The 17,820-nt window shown below is 41.1% G+C and overlaps 2 protein-coding genes across 2 annotated transcripts; one reads left to right on the plus strand and one right to left on the minus strand.

Annotated features, from left to right (window-relative positions):
* Window positions 1-628: 628 nt before the first annotated feature.
* Window positions 629-5,971, minus strand: pex19 (peroxisomal biogenesis factor 19). Its single transcript, XM_070919023.1, has 8 exons — window positions 5,908-5,971; window positions 4,505-4,593; window positions 3,652-3,814; window positions 3,471-3,556; window positions 3,201-3,374; window positions 2,950-3,120; window positions 2,813-2,857; window positions 629-2,244 (listed from the first exon to the last, which is right to left on the minus strand). The coding sequence occupies exons 1-8, from the start codon at window positions 5,969-5,971 to the stop codon at window positions 2,158-2,160; spliced, it is 879 nt and encodes a 292-aa protein (XP_070775124.1). The 3' UTR covers window positions 629-2,157.
* Window positions 5,972-12,272: 6,301 nt separating this feature from the next.
* myadmb (myeloid associated differentiation marker b) lies at window positions 12,273-13,190 on the plus strand. The gene has a single exon (XM_070919573.1). It carries the CDS (start codon window positions 12,273-12,275, stop codon window positions 13,149-13,151), a length of 879 nt encoding a protein of 292 aa, XP_070775674.1. The 3' UTR covers window positions 13,152-13,190.
* The last annotated feature ends 4,630 nt before the right edge of the window (window positions 13,191-17,820 follow it).

Here is a 17,820-nt window from a genome sequence, read left to right on the forward strand (position 1 = left end):
ATATCATGTAAGTATTTATGTTGAGCATGAAAGTTAATCGTGGATTGACACACAAAATAAGGTCCACTTATTAGCTTCTTGTGGACTTTCATCTGCATCTCGTGGTCTTCATCAGTGGATGGAGTTTGCCCTGTTGACCAAAGTGAAAAAGTAAACAAAAGATGGGAAAACTCAACTGAAAACTCCTCTACCCAATTAAAAATAAGAATACCACAATGTAAAAATATTCTTTAAGTAGTTTTATCAGTTATTCTACATTAATCAAAAGTACTTATTACTTACTTAATTGTGCAACAGATGACCCCTGTAAATTTTACATAATACTGATGCATTACTATGTAAGCAGCATTTTGGTGATGGAGCTGGTTGAGGACGACAAAAGTTTAATTACACTTAGTTGAAATAATGTATATCTTGTATTTCTACTCTGCTATATGCACTCACTTTGAACATACAATTGTTTCATAGCACTCAGATTTGATGCACACACACTTCAGATGTTTTAATGTTTTTATTTCTTACAGTTTAAATAATAAGTAAGCCTGAATAAATGTTCTTATATTCTATGACTTGCTACGACTAATGTAAAAGCAATAATAATAATAATAATAATACACAACAAACAATATTAATTTGCATTATATCATTATTTTATTTCATACATTTACAAAACAAACCAAAATAGTGTCAAATGACAGGTTGCATTTTCCTAACAGTTCTGGGCATGTTTGCATCGGCCCTGAGAGTTTGAATAGACTGCCCCCACCCCATGATGAAAACCACAGGCCATTCTGGACCTCCACAGCAGCCTCCCCTCAGCTGTGTTTGATGTGCATCTGAACTCTTTTCAGTGCATGGCTGACTGAATCTTTTCACAGTACCCCTTTATTATACAGTTATTGATGAGCTGATGGTCGTGTGATTTCTAGACCTCTCTCTATAGTCACAGCGGTAAAATAGCAGCTGGTGAAAAGTGGCCACTGAAGTAAACAAACCAACCAACCACAGCCAAAATGTGCAAACATCAGGCTGTTGATGTTTCACCCAACAGTGCCTCTCCATGAATTATAAACATGTTTCTCTCTTCGTGTGACACAATGTGATGTTTAGTCCACTGCCTATCACCTTTTCTGGAAAGGGCATAATATACTTCTAATGGAGGGTACAGGATATACATACATGTTATCAGGTGGTAAACATTCCTGAAGTGTTTTTTCCTCGCAGGGACCTCATACCAAAGAAAATATCACTCTGCACATTTAAAACACTGGGAATCACAAGGGAAGCACTTTGCACAGTAACTCTACACTATAATGATCACTGTAACCACAGCAAAGGCATCCGGGGATCATCATCTCAATCACTTCAAATCAACATCTGAGAATGGGGGACAATGGGGGGGGGGGGGGGTCTTTTTAAATTAGTTGGCTGAATTACAGTAGTTGCTGGGAACTTCTCTCTTTTTTAAATTGTTTAAATAGTTAATGAATGTACATTTTTTTCCAGTTTCCTTACATGTTAATAAGTAATTAACTCGTTAATTTAAGTCCTGTACAGAAACAGAGTTGTGTGTTTAATGAAGTACCAAAGAATGATCACTAACTTGGTGTAAACCAGGGGTGATATTGCAAATTCACACCATTAAAACTATAATCGTAAGTGCTTAGTGGAATGATAGCAGGATCTACCTTATGATGAGACCTAAAATAATAACTTAAAAGTCATTTTGCAAAGGCACTGTTTATACCCGTGAGGTGGTTTGATAGATTTTACCATGAGGCTAAACAGTATAATAAAAACAACATGGAGAACGGCAGTATTTTCTTTTCAAAAGGAACGCAGCTAAAACTAAACCGTGAAGGAGCTATGGCAACCGCTGACAAACTAATGCACAGATGTCAAAATGTTCTCAGTTGTGCGTTCAGTGATTTTACGCAGAAGAGAGTGTGTTTGTGTGTGTGGTTCTTGTTGGTTTTCGTGCATCCTCCTGTTGTTTCTGCATCCACACACCTTCTACTTGAAAGAGAACAGTGTCGACGGTTTGGTCAAACTCCTGCCCGAGCTCTTCCTCACACTCCTTCACTCCCTGCCTGTCGCTGACGCACACAGAGTGACCCTCTGGCTCCAGTGCTTCTGAAGGACCACACCACCACCTCATCACATGATGGAGCACTGCTCTGCCGCCCCGGCCCCGGGGCCTCCGGGGAGATTGAGGGACTCCATGTCAAAGTTAAAGCCTGGAGGCTAGAGGGGAAGAAGAAAGAGGAAGAAAGCGGTCATGTCTAGGACAAAAAGGACAAAAACTTGAGGTCCACCTCACAATATAATGTAATGTAACTGTGACCTCAGGAATGAACATGTAATTGCATCATAAAGACAGATGTTATGACAGGGCTGCTGTTTTAGATTGCATTAGGTTGTGCCATACCTAATTAAGTGGTCACTGAATGTGTGTACTATAGGTAGCATAAGTGATTTGATTACAGGTAAAGAGAAAGAAAAAAGGCAAAGAAAGGGTTTGCCGTGTGTGATTGTCAACTTTGTAATACAGCTGGGAATTTCACAAATACAATTTTATTGTACTTTGAGGACCCTGTGTATTGTCACAGGCTATGCCAAGAAGATCCAAGAGGAATAAATTAAATAGGAAAATATTTTTTTTTTTTTTTAAAAAGGACATCATGACAAACAAATGCACTCTAAAGCCCTTAAATTTCCTTTCAATGAAGACAGCAGTAAAACACACATTTCATGAAACATATACACTGCACATACGCTGTGTTTTGTTGACTGAGAGCAGTGGAAAACTTACCGCATCACCTGCTAGCTCTTTGGGTGGTTGGCCTAGGTCTTGCAGCTGTAAGTAAAGGCATTATAATCTGTGATAAGTTTCATTCTTTACTTGCAAAAGCCTTTTCAACCAAGAAGTCAAATGCAGAGTGCGTCTACCTTTTGCATCAGGTCCATGATGCTCTCGAACGTGCCTTCTTTATCTGCTGCTCCCTGTTCATCCTTCTCAAAGAGCTTACAGATCTCTCCCATGATTTTGGCCTGCTGCTCATAGCGCTGGTAGTCCTCTGGGCTTAGGCTTGGCTTGTTGGCTTCCAGCCATTCTGGGTACTGTGAGGGTGAGTGATATTTATGAGTGACACTTCGTGGAACTAGAAACTATAGTCATTGTTTTTAAAACAGATGCAAACCTTAGCAGTGATCTCTTTGAGTGATGGATAAAGCACTTCCTTAGAGAGAAGGTTCTGCATGATGGACTGCATGATGGGCAGGATGTTTCCGTCATCACCACCTGCTTCGCCACCCTCTTCCAATCCCAGGCCTTCTAGAGCTTTGACAAGGTCATCTCCAGCTAGTCCTGTGGTCTGTAAGAGAAAAGTAATGATATTCTCTAAACTGTTGTATGTTTGCATCTCTCTAAACAGTTTTGTAACAATTGATCCGATTGTGATTTTACCCACCTGCAGGTTGTCTGCATTTTTGGCCAGGCCACGGAGGGTTTCTTTAAGACAGGAAGTGAATTCTTGTTGGGAGGCGGTGTCGGTGCCTATACAGAATACACAGATAACAGTCAGGCTACAGGAACAAAACAGTAAGGAGAGGAACGTATCAAAACCACAAATAATTCATTGTAGACCTTACCAACTTTGCCTGCAGCCTCTGAGAGTTTATGAAAGTGCTGCAGTAATTCTGGCTCCTCCTGGGCCAACTCAGTCATGGCCTTCTCCCACTCCTCCTTGGCTTGGGTAGCCATGTCCCCCTCGAAGAGAGTCTCAAAGAGTTTGCAGTCTTCAAGCAGGGGTGGCTACACAGGTAAATAGATAGATAGATTTTTTTTGTACTAAATAACCGCTTTGCCATCACAGGCAACTTGAAAATGTATTGACTATAATGAAAAGAATAATGAATGTAATGAATAATGAAACTACTTTTTGGTGGGCAGTGAATTTTAGCAGCAGCAAAAGGTAAACAAGTCATAAAACCAAGAAAATAGCGAAAGAGGACCAAGAAACTTGACTTAAGTCAAGGACTAATAACAACCGACAAACTCAAATACTTTCTATCTTCCAGAGTAGGAGACAGTGAATTGAAATAATATCAAACAATCTGGGAAAAGTTTGGGTATTGCAGTCTCAAGGTTTCTACCAGTACTGATAATAAGCAATGCCTGGTCACAGTTACAGTTTGTGATAGGAAAGCAAAGTTTATAGTTCCCTATCACACATTTATCTAATTCCTTGATTCTCAGGTTGAAAATGAACTGATGTTAAAATAAATCAAATGACACTAGTATAAAAATTAATTGATGTTGTTGCTACTTGAGCCAAATTCATAAGAAATTAATTCACAAGCAGCGACCAGATGAGAAGTACAATTCAGTTAGGAGAGAATATACAGTTGGAGAAAAGTGGAGGCTGTGATTATATATTATAAAGTGCATTTGTAACAAAACAAGATGCTGAAACCAACACTATACTAAGAACAACAAACAGACCTTCTCTGCTCCACTTTTGGCTGAGGAGGAGGCAGCTGCAGGTTCAGGGGCTGGAGGGGCCGGTGTCTTATCAAAGTCATCCAACGCACCTGAAAGTAAGGGATAACATTAGCACCATGCCACGACTATTAAATAGTTTTAAAGGATTAATTCAACTACGCAAATGTTAGAATTCAGCCATGATCTACTTAATCCTGCATTAGTTTTAGACCCAGCTGCAGAAAAGGCATTGGATGTACATCAAATGTTTCCAAACAGCTCGTGCAGCAAATTCCAAATGATTCTTCTGTGTCCAAAAGCTCAACACTAAACCCCTTTATATCTTGGATTTTCCTCACTGGTACTACGGCGTAATGAGTCTTCTTTGAAGCAATCCAATGGACGTTTAAAATTCAACTCTTATCTATGGAACTACAGCTCTGAGTTTGATTTAATACTATAACTGACAGGTACATACTGGTGATATTTGAACTTTATAAAGAGGTACATCTGGCTAAAACTAATGCAGTCTAATACAACAGTCCTGCGATGACTCCGATCCTTGTAAATAATGTGTTATGATGAGGTTCATGATCATTTTGAAGGCTGTGGTTGTGGTGCTGTTGGAACTGCACAGTGTTATACTAATATTTAGATTATTTTCACTGATATAAATGGGTTGGACCTCTCATTGTAGCGCAAAACAATTCAACAGCACCACAAATCTCTCTAAAACAAAATAAAGTTGAATCAACAACTTTCCACACGATTTTAACAAAAACTGAACATTATAACCTTCATAAATGTCGGATTTGTTGCAGGCTGTTGTGTTACACTGCATTCATTGTAGCTACGTGTACCTCATAAACTGGTAATTTAACTAATTTCTAGTAGAGCCGTGCGGCGTTCACAGCAACATTACAATAAGTAAACACAACTAACTGAACCAAGTACACGCAAAGGCTCGTAAAGACAGGCTGACGGCAGAGACTATCACTGACAGTTCAGCCGCCATGTTAAATCATCAGGTTTTCATTACATATAACGTTTAACGCCAACTGTCTTTCGTTAAACAATTCAAGGGCAAAGACTTAATGTGAGAAAACCGCTCGGTTGATCCGGCTCACAGCTAAGTTAGCTATCATTAGCAATCATAAAGTGCTCTATCACATAGCCACTTGCAATGGCACATTTTATTCGGTTGTTTTGACGAATGACATGACCGGCTGGTCTGATAGTCACCGATAACTTAGCTGCTTTATCGATATTTTGGACCCAAGCGAGAGGTCCCAGCGAGCACAAGCTAACCCCTGACACAGAGAGAGAAAGAGAGGGGTCCCAGTGCCAAACCGCAGCCGTTTTTAACACTAGAACAAACTGTGGTGGATAAAGAGAGAGTCGTTATAAATACTGTCAGCCCTTACTGTCCAATAATTCGTCCAATTCGGTATCGTGTCCGGTGGACGGCTCTCCTGTTCCGGACGCCATGATGTTACCTTCTCCAAACACCCACCGAGCAGGTCTCAGAAAACTGACGTTCCTGTTGTCAAAATGTCGCGGAGACATTTACGTCATGCCTACAGCTGGATTTAGATTCTGGCGCCATCTGGTGGCAGTATGGAAAATCACATATTGGAACCAAACAGGAATAATAAGCATCCATAGCATCCTCCCTTCTTCATCTGAGAGGCTCCTATCGTTTCTCTCTCACAGAGACAATGATAAATGTCTCTGGGGGAAGGATAAGACAGCCACGTGCTCTCGTTATGAGTGCTAGTATTGTTTGAAGACAAAGGATGTTAAGTTAAACAACTTGAGTGTAACTTCATTCTGTGCTCTTCTGTCTTATGAAGGCCTGAGCCCCTGTATGCATACGAGAATGTAGGCCTAATAAAACTGAAAGACAACTGATCTTTTTGAATTCACTTTATTACCGAAATCAGCACTCAGTCATGTCCAAGTATGGTTAAATCTCAAAATCTGTGATATTACATCCTTTGATTTGGGCCTATTCCAAAATATATGGACAACCTCTCAGAGGAAAAATCTGACATTGTAAATGTGGTAATCATCATGGGTAAATATTTTATTTATAATGCATATGCAGGACTTTAACTTTTACTTTAGTAAAGAACGTGAATACTTCCTTCACTCAGCCTCTTATGTCTAATGCAATCAGGTTTACAACTGCTTTTTTTTCTAGGTTCAAGAATAAAACCCTTGAGATGAACTATCTCATTTTTACAGTGTCCTGTTGACCGAAATACTGGTGGTGGAATGTAAGTACTGTACTTACATACAATTTTGAAGTACTTTCCTTAAGTATTTCCATTTTATGCTACATTATACTTTTACTCCACGACATCTCAGAGGGAAATATTGCACCTTTGTCAGCTGCAACATTAAAGTGATGCTTACACATAATACATCACTTTTTATAGGTTAATCCAATAATATAATACACACTATTCTGAAATGGGCCATTCTGCATTACGTGTACTTTTGTCTTTGGTACTTTAAGTTTATTTTTACACTTATACATTTTGAGTAACATTTTGAATGCAGGACTTGTAACAGAGTATTTTTACACGTCTACTTAAGTAAAATATCTGAATACTTCTTCCACCACTACAAAACACAGTACATTAAGTTCACATTTCAGCAGCAAATGTTCGTGATGAATACAATGAAGCCTATTCTTTTTACACAAATACACAGTGTGACATTGTAGACCACCTATGGATCTTAATGGAGGAATGAAATGTGAGCAATTCAAACAAATTAAGGCAATCTTGTGAGAATGTGCGTGTGGTGGCAGATTTCCCCCTCTCTCTCTCTCTCTCTCTCTCTCCCCCTCTCTCTCTCTCTCTCTCTCTCTCTCTCTCTCTCTCTCTCTCTCTCCCCCTCTCTCTCTCTCTCTCTCTCCCCCTCTCTCTCTCTCTCTCTCTCTCTCTCTCTCTCTCTCTCTCGGACAGGAAACGCGTCAGTTTAGAATCTCAGTAAATACAACACGGTTGTCAGGGGTTACGGCTGCGGGTGCTTAGCAACGCACACAAACAATCTCAGAGTGCGATGATTCAGACGATAGCGTTGACAAATATTTAGCATTATCAGGGTCGTGTCGATAGTAACGCTGATGGAGAGGCACTAAAATAAAGATGACGACAGTTTCATGTTTCATTAGTAATACTTGCCGGGGGGGGGGTTTCCAGGACTAAATCAGTCCTCTTTCTGTTCAAAGCATACGCACTTAGCATTCATGTTTATTAGCATCTTAATCTATATAGCCTAGCTTAGATTTTCATGAACACAACCATATTTTTTTTTAACACAATCTTATTCAGTGAATTCAGGAATCACTGACTTAAAATAAGAGATTTGATTTGTTTGTTTTAATGACAACTTGCCCACAACTAGCGATATATTCATTAAAACGTCCATTTAGCTTTTAGTTTATAATGTTTTTCCTGCTGTTCACGATGCTGCCAGATAAGAAAATGTCGAAAACCAATAAAGAAAAGCCATTTTAAAGGAGGGTGACCTTCTGCTGCACTACGTTGGGTGTGTTAAGCGGGCTGGAGGAAGAGGAGAAGGAGGAGGAGGAGAGTTCAGACAGATGTGAATAACGGTGCAGACATTTGATGCCTAATTTGGTTTGCTGGGCGGGGAGCCGCTCCTCTTAGTCGAGTCGGGCAGCTGTGGAGTCGCAATCTCCGAGTCTCAGCCGCTGGATGTCCCGCAGAACAGAGACTCTCCGCAGCCACGTACCAGAAAGGTAAGAAACTGTCACGCAAAACTGGAGTCATGTGGGGATTTTTGCGGTGAGGAAATGTGTTTTATGGACTTCGTTCAGCTGCAACTTGTTGCATCTTGTTTACCTGCGTGCCTCATGGGAGGAATGTGATACTGTCAGCAGCGAGTGTTTTTATGTTTTGCATGTTAGAGGACATTTTTACTGTTAAAAAAACAACAACTTTATTCTTATCATTGTGTCCATACTTGAAATGAGTTTGTAGTATATAAAAAAAAGAGTTGAGAGCAGGAGGAAAACCTATAAAGGACTGCAGTAGTTGATTGATTGGTTGATTGATTTCTAAGTTTCTCCTTGAGTTTGTGGCAACTTCATTATACTTTTTCAGTATTTTCTACTATAGTACTATTTTTGTGGTGAGTGACTGTAAAAAATGCAGTTTTTGGACACATATTTCTGCGTTTTGTGATAAGTAGGCTGTGGTGTGGAGTGCGTGGTGGGAGCAGGGTGCGGCAGGCGGCACACCCACCTTCACTGTCAATGAATGAACCTCTGCAGGAGCCTAACACACAGCTGTCACACAGACACACACTGCTTTATGGGGACTTTTACGCTCTCTTTCATGGTTTTTGGCACTTGCGGTGAACATGCTTGAATTGAAGGCAGGGATTTAAAATCTCATTGTTCTTCATTTAAATGCAGAAGTGTGTGTGTTCCCAAGAGTAGGTGTGGTGGGTCAGTCTGCCTTGAAAAAAAGGTGATGACCCTCGAAATAAAGTCGCTGTGTGTTTCATTAGATGTATTTAGTATCTTGTGATGGCCAGCATGCTGTTTGTCAGTCTGACAAAAAGGGCAATCTGTGGGAAAATGCTGAATACTTGGGATTTTCTTTGGCTTGAAAAGCTAAAAAGTGAGGTTACATTTTTGCCCAGGCTTCGAAAAACACATTACACTAATATACTAACATTAAGCTATCACACACACACACACACACACACACACACACACACACACTGGGATGGTTTGCCAACAGAGCTCATCTTGTGCTTCGACCCACGGATCTCCTGTAAACGGATTATGGGTGAAATCGAGTTAGGGATGTTTTGTTATGACAACCGAACAAGCAGCACACATGACCTCTCTACCTGAGCCAGACACTTGTTCTCTGAACACATCGGGACACACTCCCCTGCTGTTTGCATGAAAAGTGACCGTGCAGAGGAGCAAGGTAGTGTCACATCCTGTTTGCTGCCCTGATGTGTGAACCTATTTTCAGCACCTCTTCCATATCGGGAAGTACCCCGTTTGTGGGATCCTGTCGTGTTTTCCATGCTGTGTTTTGAAAACTCGCTCTTTCCACACTGGGCTCTGGCTTCTTTTCTCTTTTACTTTTTCATCCCTCAGCCATTTTCCTCTTCCATTTCTCTCCTGACTTGATTCCATAAGCAGCAAAGTAATGGTGGCAGGAGTGACGGGATTGATTTTTCCATTACGACCCACCGTATACGTTTATTTTGAGTGGTTTACATGAAGCATAATGAGTACCCTGACTTTAAAGCCGGAGTGGGAGTATTGAGCTGGGAGGGGAGAAAGAGGACGACTGATGGAAAAGAGAGGGAGTAGCCGCCAAAATGAGACTATGAGGAGGGAAGGAAGGGAAGGAAAAGAGAGGAAAGGACTTGGCAAATATGACAGTTACCAGTTGTTCAGCAGCAGCCAGACAGCAGCACATCTGGAACACATCAGTAAGTTGGAAAATCTTACAAGAAATAAAGGGGAGGGAGTGGTGAAAGAGAGGGGCCCGGTGGTGACTCACTTCTCTGCTATTCCACTCCATCACTGTGTTTAAACTATGTGTCCTTCTGCGGCCGAGGCACAGGGCTTCCCCCGTGTTCCTCCCTCTTTTTACTCCCCTCCCCTCCCTCCCCTCCCTCTTGGCTTGAAGTGAGTCATCCTGCTGGAGTTTCAGGGGTCTCTTTTTCCTTTTCTGCCTCTTTCTGTCCTCTTCTCTCTATTCATACCTCGCCACCAGTCCAGCTTTTTGCCTCCCCGGCCTCAACTGTTTTATAGGTGTTTAATGGGACTAATGTAAACAGGCCATTTCTCCTTGTTTATAACTGTCCCTCTGTGTAAACTTGGAACAGGGAGTGCAGCGCTTGTGGAGCCAAGTGGGCGATGGGTGTCAGGAGAGATGGGAGGGAGGACAGCCAGTGTGGTCGGAGGGATTCTGTACTGTGAAAATGTACAATTTATCTTGTTAAATGTATTTTTGTGGCTTAAAAACCTTGTTTTTCTGAAAGCCTCCGATGCAGATCAGCTGGTTTTAAGACTTTTTGTGTAACAAAAAAAGTGTTGAGTTCTTGTAACATCCAGAAATATTTTGTCAGGAGTTTAATATCAGAAAATGTTAACAGCTGTCATCAGTATCAGTCCCTCAGAGCAAAAGACCGTCTTTATATAGACTCCATTATGCTCCAACGTTCAATGCAAATAGAAAGAGGATATCTGCACTAATTACAGTAGCTTCATTAGATCACAGCGCAATGCAGCTGCACAACAGGTTGCGGTTTGAGTCATTTGTATCAACAGGAAAAAACCCTTCACTGCCTTGCAATGGATGCAGCTGAATGCAACCATTTCACACCTGACCTCACGTCTCTAGGGGCTTGTCGAAAACAGGACATCACCCATCATTTTCGGAAAAGGACGTTACAAAGCCTTGACTTGAGTTTGCCGCCATTTTGTTATTTCTTTTGGAGCGGGAAAAGTGAGCAACAAACAAGGCTGAGTGTTATGTCCTGACTGACAACTGTTCAAGCAATAATCGATTACCTGATCAAAACCAACTGTGATTATGAAATTGAAAAGGTAATTGATCAAGAAAAAATGCTTGGTTTCAGCTTTGCAAATGCTAGGATGTGTTGTTTCTCTCTGTTTATATTATTTTATGTTGAATATTTTGAGTTTTGGACCGTTTTTATTTGACAAAACAACCAATTTGCAGATGTTACTTTTGGCTTGAATTCTGATGGCAATTTGTTACTATTTTTACTAAGAATTAATAAAATAATAATAATAGTCAACGGACAAATTGCACCCAAGCCAAAACATATACAACATTGAATATTCCTGACTAAATAAGCAACAATCAGACTTCAAGTTTAGAATAAAACATCTGTAGGTATTATTTATTAAGAGTTTAATACTAGAAAAAATCTTTATTGGTACACTATAATATGTTACATCACCTCTTTCCAACCGCTCACTTCCAATAGCACGGAAAAAACTGCAAATGAGAAAGTGGCAGTTTCACGGCCTTTGAGATGCAGTTTTAATAATGTTCTGACCTTAATACCTAGCGGCACTAGATTCACAGCCTTGTTAAGATTTCAGATTTGTTTACAGTGTGGATGAGGTCCCTGGGAGTGGAACAAGTGAAGAGGGCCATGTTTAGAGCACGATGACAGACGCACTGGAGGGTCGCTGGAGGTTGTGGCGCCACGCCCGCCGCCGAGGTCATGAGCATGGAGGAATGTCCAACTGAAACTCAGCGCAGGAATGCTGTTGAGAAAGCAGTCTGCAGTTTGATACGAGGCAGAAACTACCATAGAGAAAGAGAGACTGAGTGTTCACCACATGATTTGACCAGACGTAAATGTGCTGTAATGAGTGTGACCACAGTGCAGTCGTTATTTGTGGTTTGAAATTGTTTTTCAAGGTTTCACTTGTTGTGTCAACCATTCATAAAAATACAATAACAGCATTGTGTGTTTCAGAAAATGGTACGTAGGAGTACAGAGCCTGTTTAAGCAGAGTTGCAAGCTGTTGCCCTCATGTGGTCGTATCTTGTACTTCATCTAGAGGTCATAGAAAATAACTAATTACTAATTATTTTCAATATCTTTTTCTCTTACAGTTTTCTCTGCCTTCTCTGAGTGGCTGATGGTAAAAATCTGAGGAAGTGACTCCCAAAAGGAAGAGACTCATTTCTCACAGGAACCTTTTGAGCTTCTCTGACCACCTACGACATCCCCCATCATGGCTATAGTCCTCAGCTCCAGCCCCCTCCTATGGACACGGTTGGCAGCACTGGTCTTCGCCTGCGTGGCCTTCTCCGTGGCCGTGCATGGCGCCAAAGTCCAACACGGCACCGGAAACTGGTGCATCTTCTGCTGGGCCTTCAGTTTCGCCGGGTCTCTTCTCGTCATCCTGGTGGAGCTGTTCGGCCTTCAGACCAGAGCCCCGGTTTCCTGGAAGAACTTCCCTATCACCTTCGCCTGCTACGCCGCCCTGCTCTGCCTGTCTGCCTCCATCATCTTCCCCCTCTACTTCCTCAAGGGCTCCTCCTTCAGCCCGAATGACGTCCGCGACTTCCGCATTGTGTCCACCGTGTTCTCCTGCCTGGCCGCCATCGCCTACATAAGCGAGGTGAGCATCAGCAAGGCGCGTCCGGGCGAGGTGGCCGGCTACATGGCCACAGCCCCTGGCCTGCTGAAAGTCTGCGAGACCTTTGTAGCCTGCATCATCTTTGTCTTCGCCAGCGACGTGTACGACCGTCACGATGCACTCAAGTACTGCATGTCAGTCTACTGCATCTGCTTCATCCTGTCGACGGCCATCATCCTGCTCTGCATAGGCGAGTGCACCGGCTGCCTCCCCTTCCCATTTGCCCGCTTCCTGTCTGCTTACGCCCTGCTGGCTGTGGTCCTCTATCTGTCAGCAACCATTATCTGGCCCATCTTCAACTTTGACCCCAAGCATGGCGGCATAAAACAAAGGCCCAGCAGTTGCAGCCCCGAGCCGGGTGTGTGTGTGTGGGATAAGCTCATGGCGGTGGCTGTGCTCACTGCTGTCAACTTCATCCTCTACCTGGCCGACCTGATCTACTCCACCCGCCTGGTGTTTATCAGCGCTTGAGGGAAGAGATAGGGTGTTAGGTGTTAGCAGTATGCTCCAAATAAAATTGAATTTGGCATGTTCTCAAAGTTCGAACTGCTGTCAAATACAGTGCTGAGAGCAAATGCGAGTGTACTCACTCCACACCAGCTGGCCCAGCTTGTGGGTCATGATGGGAGCAGACCGTAGAGTTATACCACAACTGCACCATTGTAGTATAGTATTGTAATCTTGCGTGAACCCATTTGTTGTTTGAAATTTGCCCTGAAAATTAAAGGATTTGATTTCACTGTAGTTCTGGTAGAACAAAATAGTAGAAGAGGTAGAAGTTGCCCAAAGTAACCGAGTAATGGTTGACCCAGATGTAGTGGAGATAATGTATTGGGGGCCGTGAACATGGCTTTTTAAAGAGATTGACAAGTTCAGCTGGCCAACCTGGGTAATCAAACCAAAATCTTTTGGGGGTTTTGGCCCCAAACAGTTTTGCCTCTACAAACCTGCCAAATTTGATTTTGTGTAAAGTATACTGCCAGCCTGAGGACTGTAGAGAGAGAGAGAAGAGGTTGAGGTCAATGGCTATGTTTACACGTACAGCAATATTCCCTTAAATAACTGAGGCTTTCTGTTCATGTGTTAGAGCATGTAAATGTCGAACCTTGCTTCCAGTGACCTGGATAGGTTTGACTGGATTATCTTGACCTGAATGTGATTGCTGGAACATGCTGATATTACCCGAGACATTTAAAAATCTTTTTATCTGTTTTAATACCAGATCATTGCCCATTGTAATACTCAAAATACAAGATTGTTTCATGTATACAGAGATATTTGTGATCTGGATATGAGTAAGCTATCAACAGAATCTACCGAACAAGGATACAACCCAACACCCAAAATACTATGTGCATGTAAACATAGTCTGTAATGACAAATGAAGAAAAAACAAAGAAAATGGCGGCTTATTATTGTGTTTTTGTAAGATTTTTTGCATAATGTATATGTCAGTGTTCTGCATTAAGTTTGTTTTCAATTTGATGTCAGTTATAAGAGACTGCCGAGCAGTATTTCTGTTAAACTGCTAAAGGACGAAATGCAGAAAAATAATGATTATTAGCTGTTAGAAGCCAAGATTAAGTTAACTGTTGGAACAGTTGGAAATCCAAGACTTCAATGAAAGTTACATTTCTGCTTTGTTTGTGATGATTTCATTAAAGGAACTGACTGTTTCATTTTCCCAATGGTATGCAGAACAGCTGATAAGATTGTCCAATCCAGTGTTTTAAGACTTGAAGTAGTGCAAATTAGCTTATACGATGTTACGGTGAGTTACTAGGCTAGCTTTTTGTTACTGTTATGATAAATGTGTATTTGTATCTGCAAGCTACAATCAATGGCAAGAATATATATGTGGAAAGAACATATGCAAGATTGTGGATTTAAAATGGATTTAAAAATATGTTTAAAGTGCACTCAATATTAGCATTTTCTATGCATGTTTAAATTTCTGGTGTTTCCAAATATCAAAGCATCTATTAACACCGAACTCACACCACTAAATCCATTTATATTGGCGATTGTTTCAATTGGTTTTGTACTGCTGTAATTAATACTCAGAGAAAGAGACCAAAAAAGATGCTTCTCTCTCTCTAGATGTTGTTAGCGTTATATTCCTCAACTTTTTTATATTCCACTGTTCGTGTTTCAAGTGTGCGTACCACATCAGTGTTGTAGGAAAACATAATCCAGTATTTCAATAAAATCCAATGGTAAACAGATGTGTGTGTGGTTGTATTGTTTCATGTTTTGGTTTGGTTAAAAGTGCCATATTACCCACTTTCTAGATTACTTTTAGTTTTTAGCCATGCTAATTGAGCTCTATGGCAATATCAGTAGGGCCAGGACTTCGGGCTAGACTGAAATATCTAAACAACCATTAAATGGATCATGAAATTTTGCACAGAAGTTCATGGTTCCCAGAGGATGAATTCCACTGACCTTTGTGATCCCTTGACTTTTCCTCTAGTGCCGCAATGAGGTTGTCATTTTTCGTTAGAAGTGAAACATCTCGACAACTATTGTATGGATTGCCATGAAATTTGGTACAGACATTCAAGGTGCCCAGAGGATGAATCCTGACAACTTTGGTGATCCCCTGACTTCTCTTCTAGCACCACCATACTTTGCATTGACACTCCGTATTGTACTAACATGCTAAACTAATATGGTGACTAACATGGTAAATATGATCTGGCATCGTGATGTTAGCATCCATTTAGCTCAAAACACAGCTTTGCCTGTGTACTTGGCAAATAAATGTAGTTTTAATAGTATTTTGTAGTTCTCACAATAATGGGTCCTACTGTAAACTGGCATGACTGATTAGATTACATGAACATTTAAGGATGCATTTAAGGATAAAAGATGTGGTATTATCTTCGCAAAATCATCGTAAAATTATTGTTGGTTATATGAAAGGGTAGTTAGTATTGCTGATTCCACTGAGAATCAACACTCCATTTTGCAGCTTTGTGCTGCTTTCAGACACTTTCAGCTCTTTGTTTTGCACAGGAGCTAACACAAGCTAAGCCTACACTACTTGGCGGTAATAAACCTAAGAGATCTGTCAAAAGTGATTTGAATGCTGTCTTTAATTGTGCCATGTACACGTGAAAACGTTCACAAGTAATATAAATGAATTCACTGAAAGAAAAAAGAGCAAAGCTGATTGTTTGAACTGAAAGTAAACCGAGTATAAATCAGCATGTGCTCTGTGCACACTATTTATACCTCCTTGTTTACTTTATCTCTCACCACACTTTATGATTTCCCCACCTCCTCCCTTCACTGTCAGATTCCCTCCAGCTCTCTGCGGACCCCAGTACAACCGACAGGGGCTTGAGTGTATCTCAGGGCCCCAGAGTGTCAGGAGAATTGACTACTGGTGACCACTGTTTCTGAGGGGCAGAGTGGAGCACAGTCCTTAAATCTATGGCCAGGAAAGGAGACGCCAACGACGCCCAGTTCTGACACAAAGAGATATCATGGAGTTTATTTTGTTTAAGGAAGGGTTGTACCCTCTGGCATGGGAACATGGCTTCTACAATAGCAAGCCCAGGCACTGGAGTTAGTGTACCAGGATCACAAGGCAGGAACACCATGACTCAACTTCATAACTATCCATGTGCAAGGAAGCCTGCAGAGTGAAAAGAAATAAGTTTCCTGGTTCATCAAAATATCAAGCTTACAGAAGGTATATTACAGAAGGTGTTTGAAGGCTTATCATCAACAATTAATAGTTTAATGTCTAATTTATATCTGATGATCTTTGTTTTGACACATACACAGTACATATACCTTTTGGGGTATGACACTTAATCATGACAAAAATATTATTAATTAATTCACAAAGCTCAGGCTACATTTAATGAGCCTGTGTATAATCCTCCTGATTTTCTACTTCTATTTGACAAATGTGCACAATTTTTATTCATATTTCTTTTGCAGTTCATTTGTTTACATTTTCGATTATGCATCCTACAACATATCACCTAAAAACGTATTATATACTGCCATTTATATTTCATTTTGATTATAAACATTATTCACATGCTGTTGAGAATATGGTAAAGTGAGCAGGGCTGAATCCCAGATTTTCTCTTAATTGTATTGTTTTTTTCTCGTCCTTCTTACTAAAAAATGTCAGCTGTCTTTCCTAGCTCCTTTGCCTCTTAAAAGTTAATTTTGGAAAGATTCAATCTCTGCTGGCAAGAGGTTAGTCTGCACAGCTTTTGTCTGTTTTACACCATCTCCCAATGAGCTTTGCTGCTGTTGTATACAGCGAAAGGTCCTGCAAGGAATGGTCTTCCTACACCCCTTAAGCAACTAAGTTAATTCTTGGCCTTCCCACTCTGACCCATAAAAAGAACAAAGAGCATAAGTCATCAGCCCTACAATAGCTTGATACAATCTCAAATGAGGAGGCCACAGAAAGAACTCTGTCTCAAACGCAGCATCGTGTTTCCACTCTTGAAGCGGATGTGTTGTTCTCAACGCAGCCAAGAGTCAAGTGTGCAACAACAAGCTCACTCGAATGACAACACAATACATAACTGAAAACATACGACCAATTAAAATAGACACACGGATATGTTGAGTGGTTGGAAAGGCCCGCATTCCTTCAGCGCTGAGGCTCATGTGTCCTCGTCTTCCCACAGATACAGCTTGCAGCTTCCTGCTTGGCTTGAGTCTGAATTCAAACATCTTCTCTTTCCAAGTCATGAGCAAACAGCTGTGCAAGCTGAGTTTTGTTGGGCTGTTCCCTAATATGCTCATTTTATTTCAACACGTTTGTGTCCTCTGACTCTACATTGACCCTTGATTGTGTTGTAATTTGCTGCTTCCGGTGCAGGATCTCCTGTCATCCAACGGGTTTTAAAGGGGAACCAATTCTATACATAAAGGTCACTTTATTTGTCATGGGGGGTAGTTACTAATCAGTCTGTGAAACAACAAGTTGAGGTTTTATGGGGGCGAGGGTCATGTGCCTAGCAACTTCACTTTGACGGTGGAAGGAAGTTACTGCTCCCGGCCAAGATTTTTTTTGATTTTTGTACTGATCAAACAAATGGGATTTAATGTCTTAATTAGTAAGCGCTAGACGTGCTAGTAGACGGATTATGTTACCTTTGGA

The sequence above is a fragment of the Enoplosus armatus genome, chromosome 14 (genome assembly GCF_043641665.1).
Source record: "Enoplosus armatus isolate fEnoArm2 chromosome 14, fEnoArm2.hap1, whole genome shotgun sequence".
Lineage (NCBI taxonomy): Eukaryota > Metazoa > Chordata > Actinopteri > Centrarchiformes > Enoplosidae > Enoplosus > Enoplosus armatus.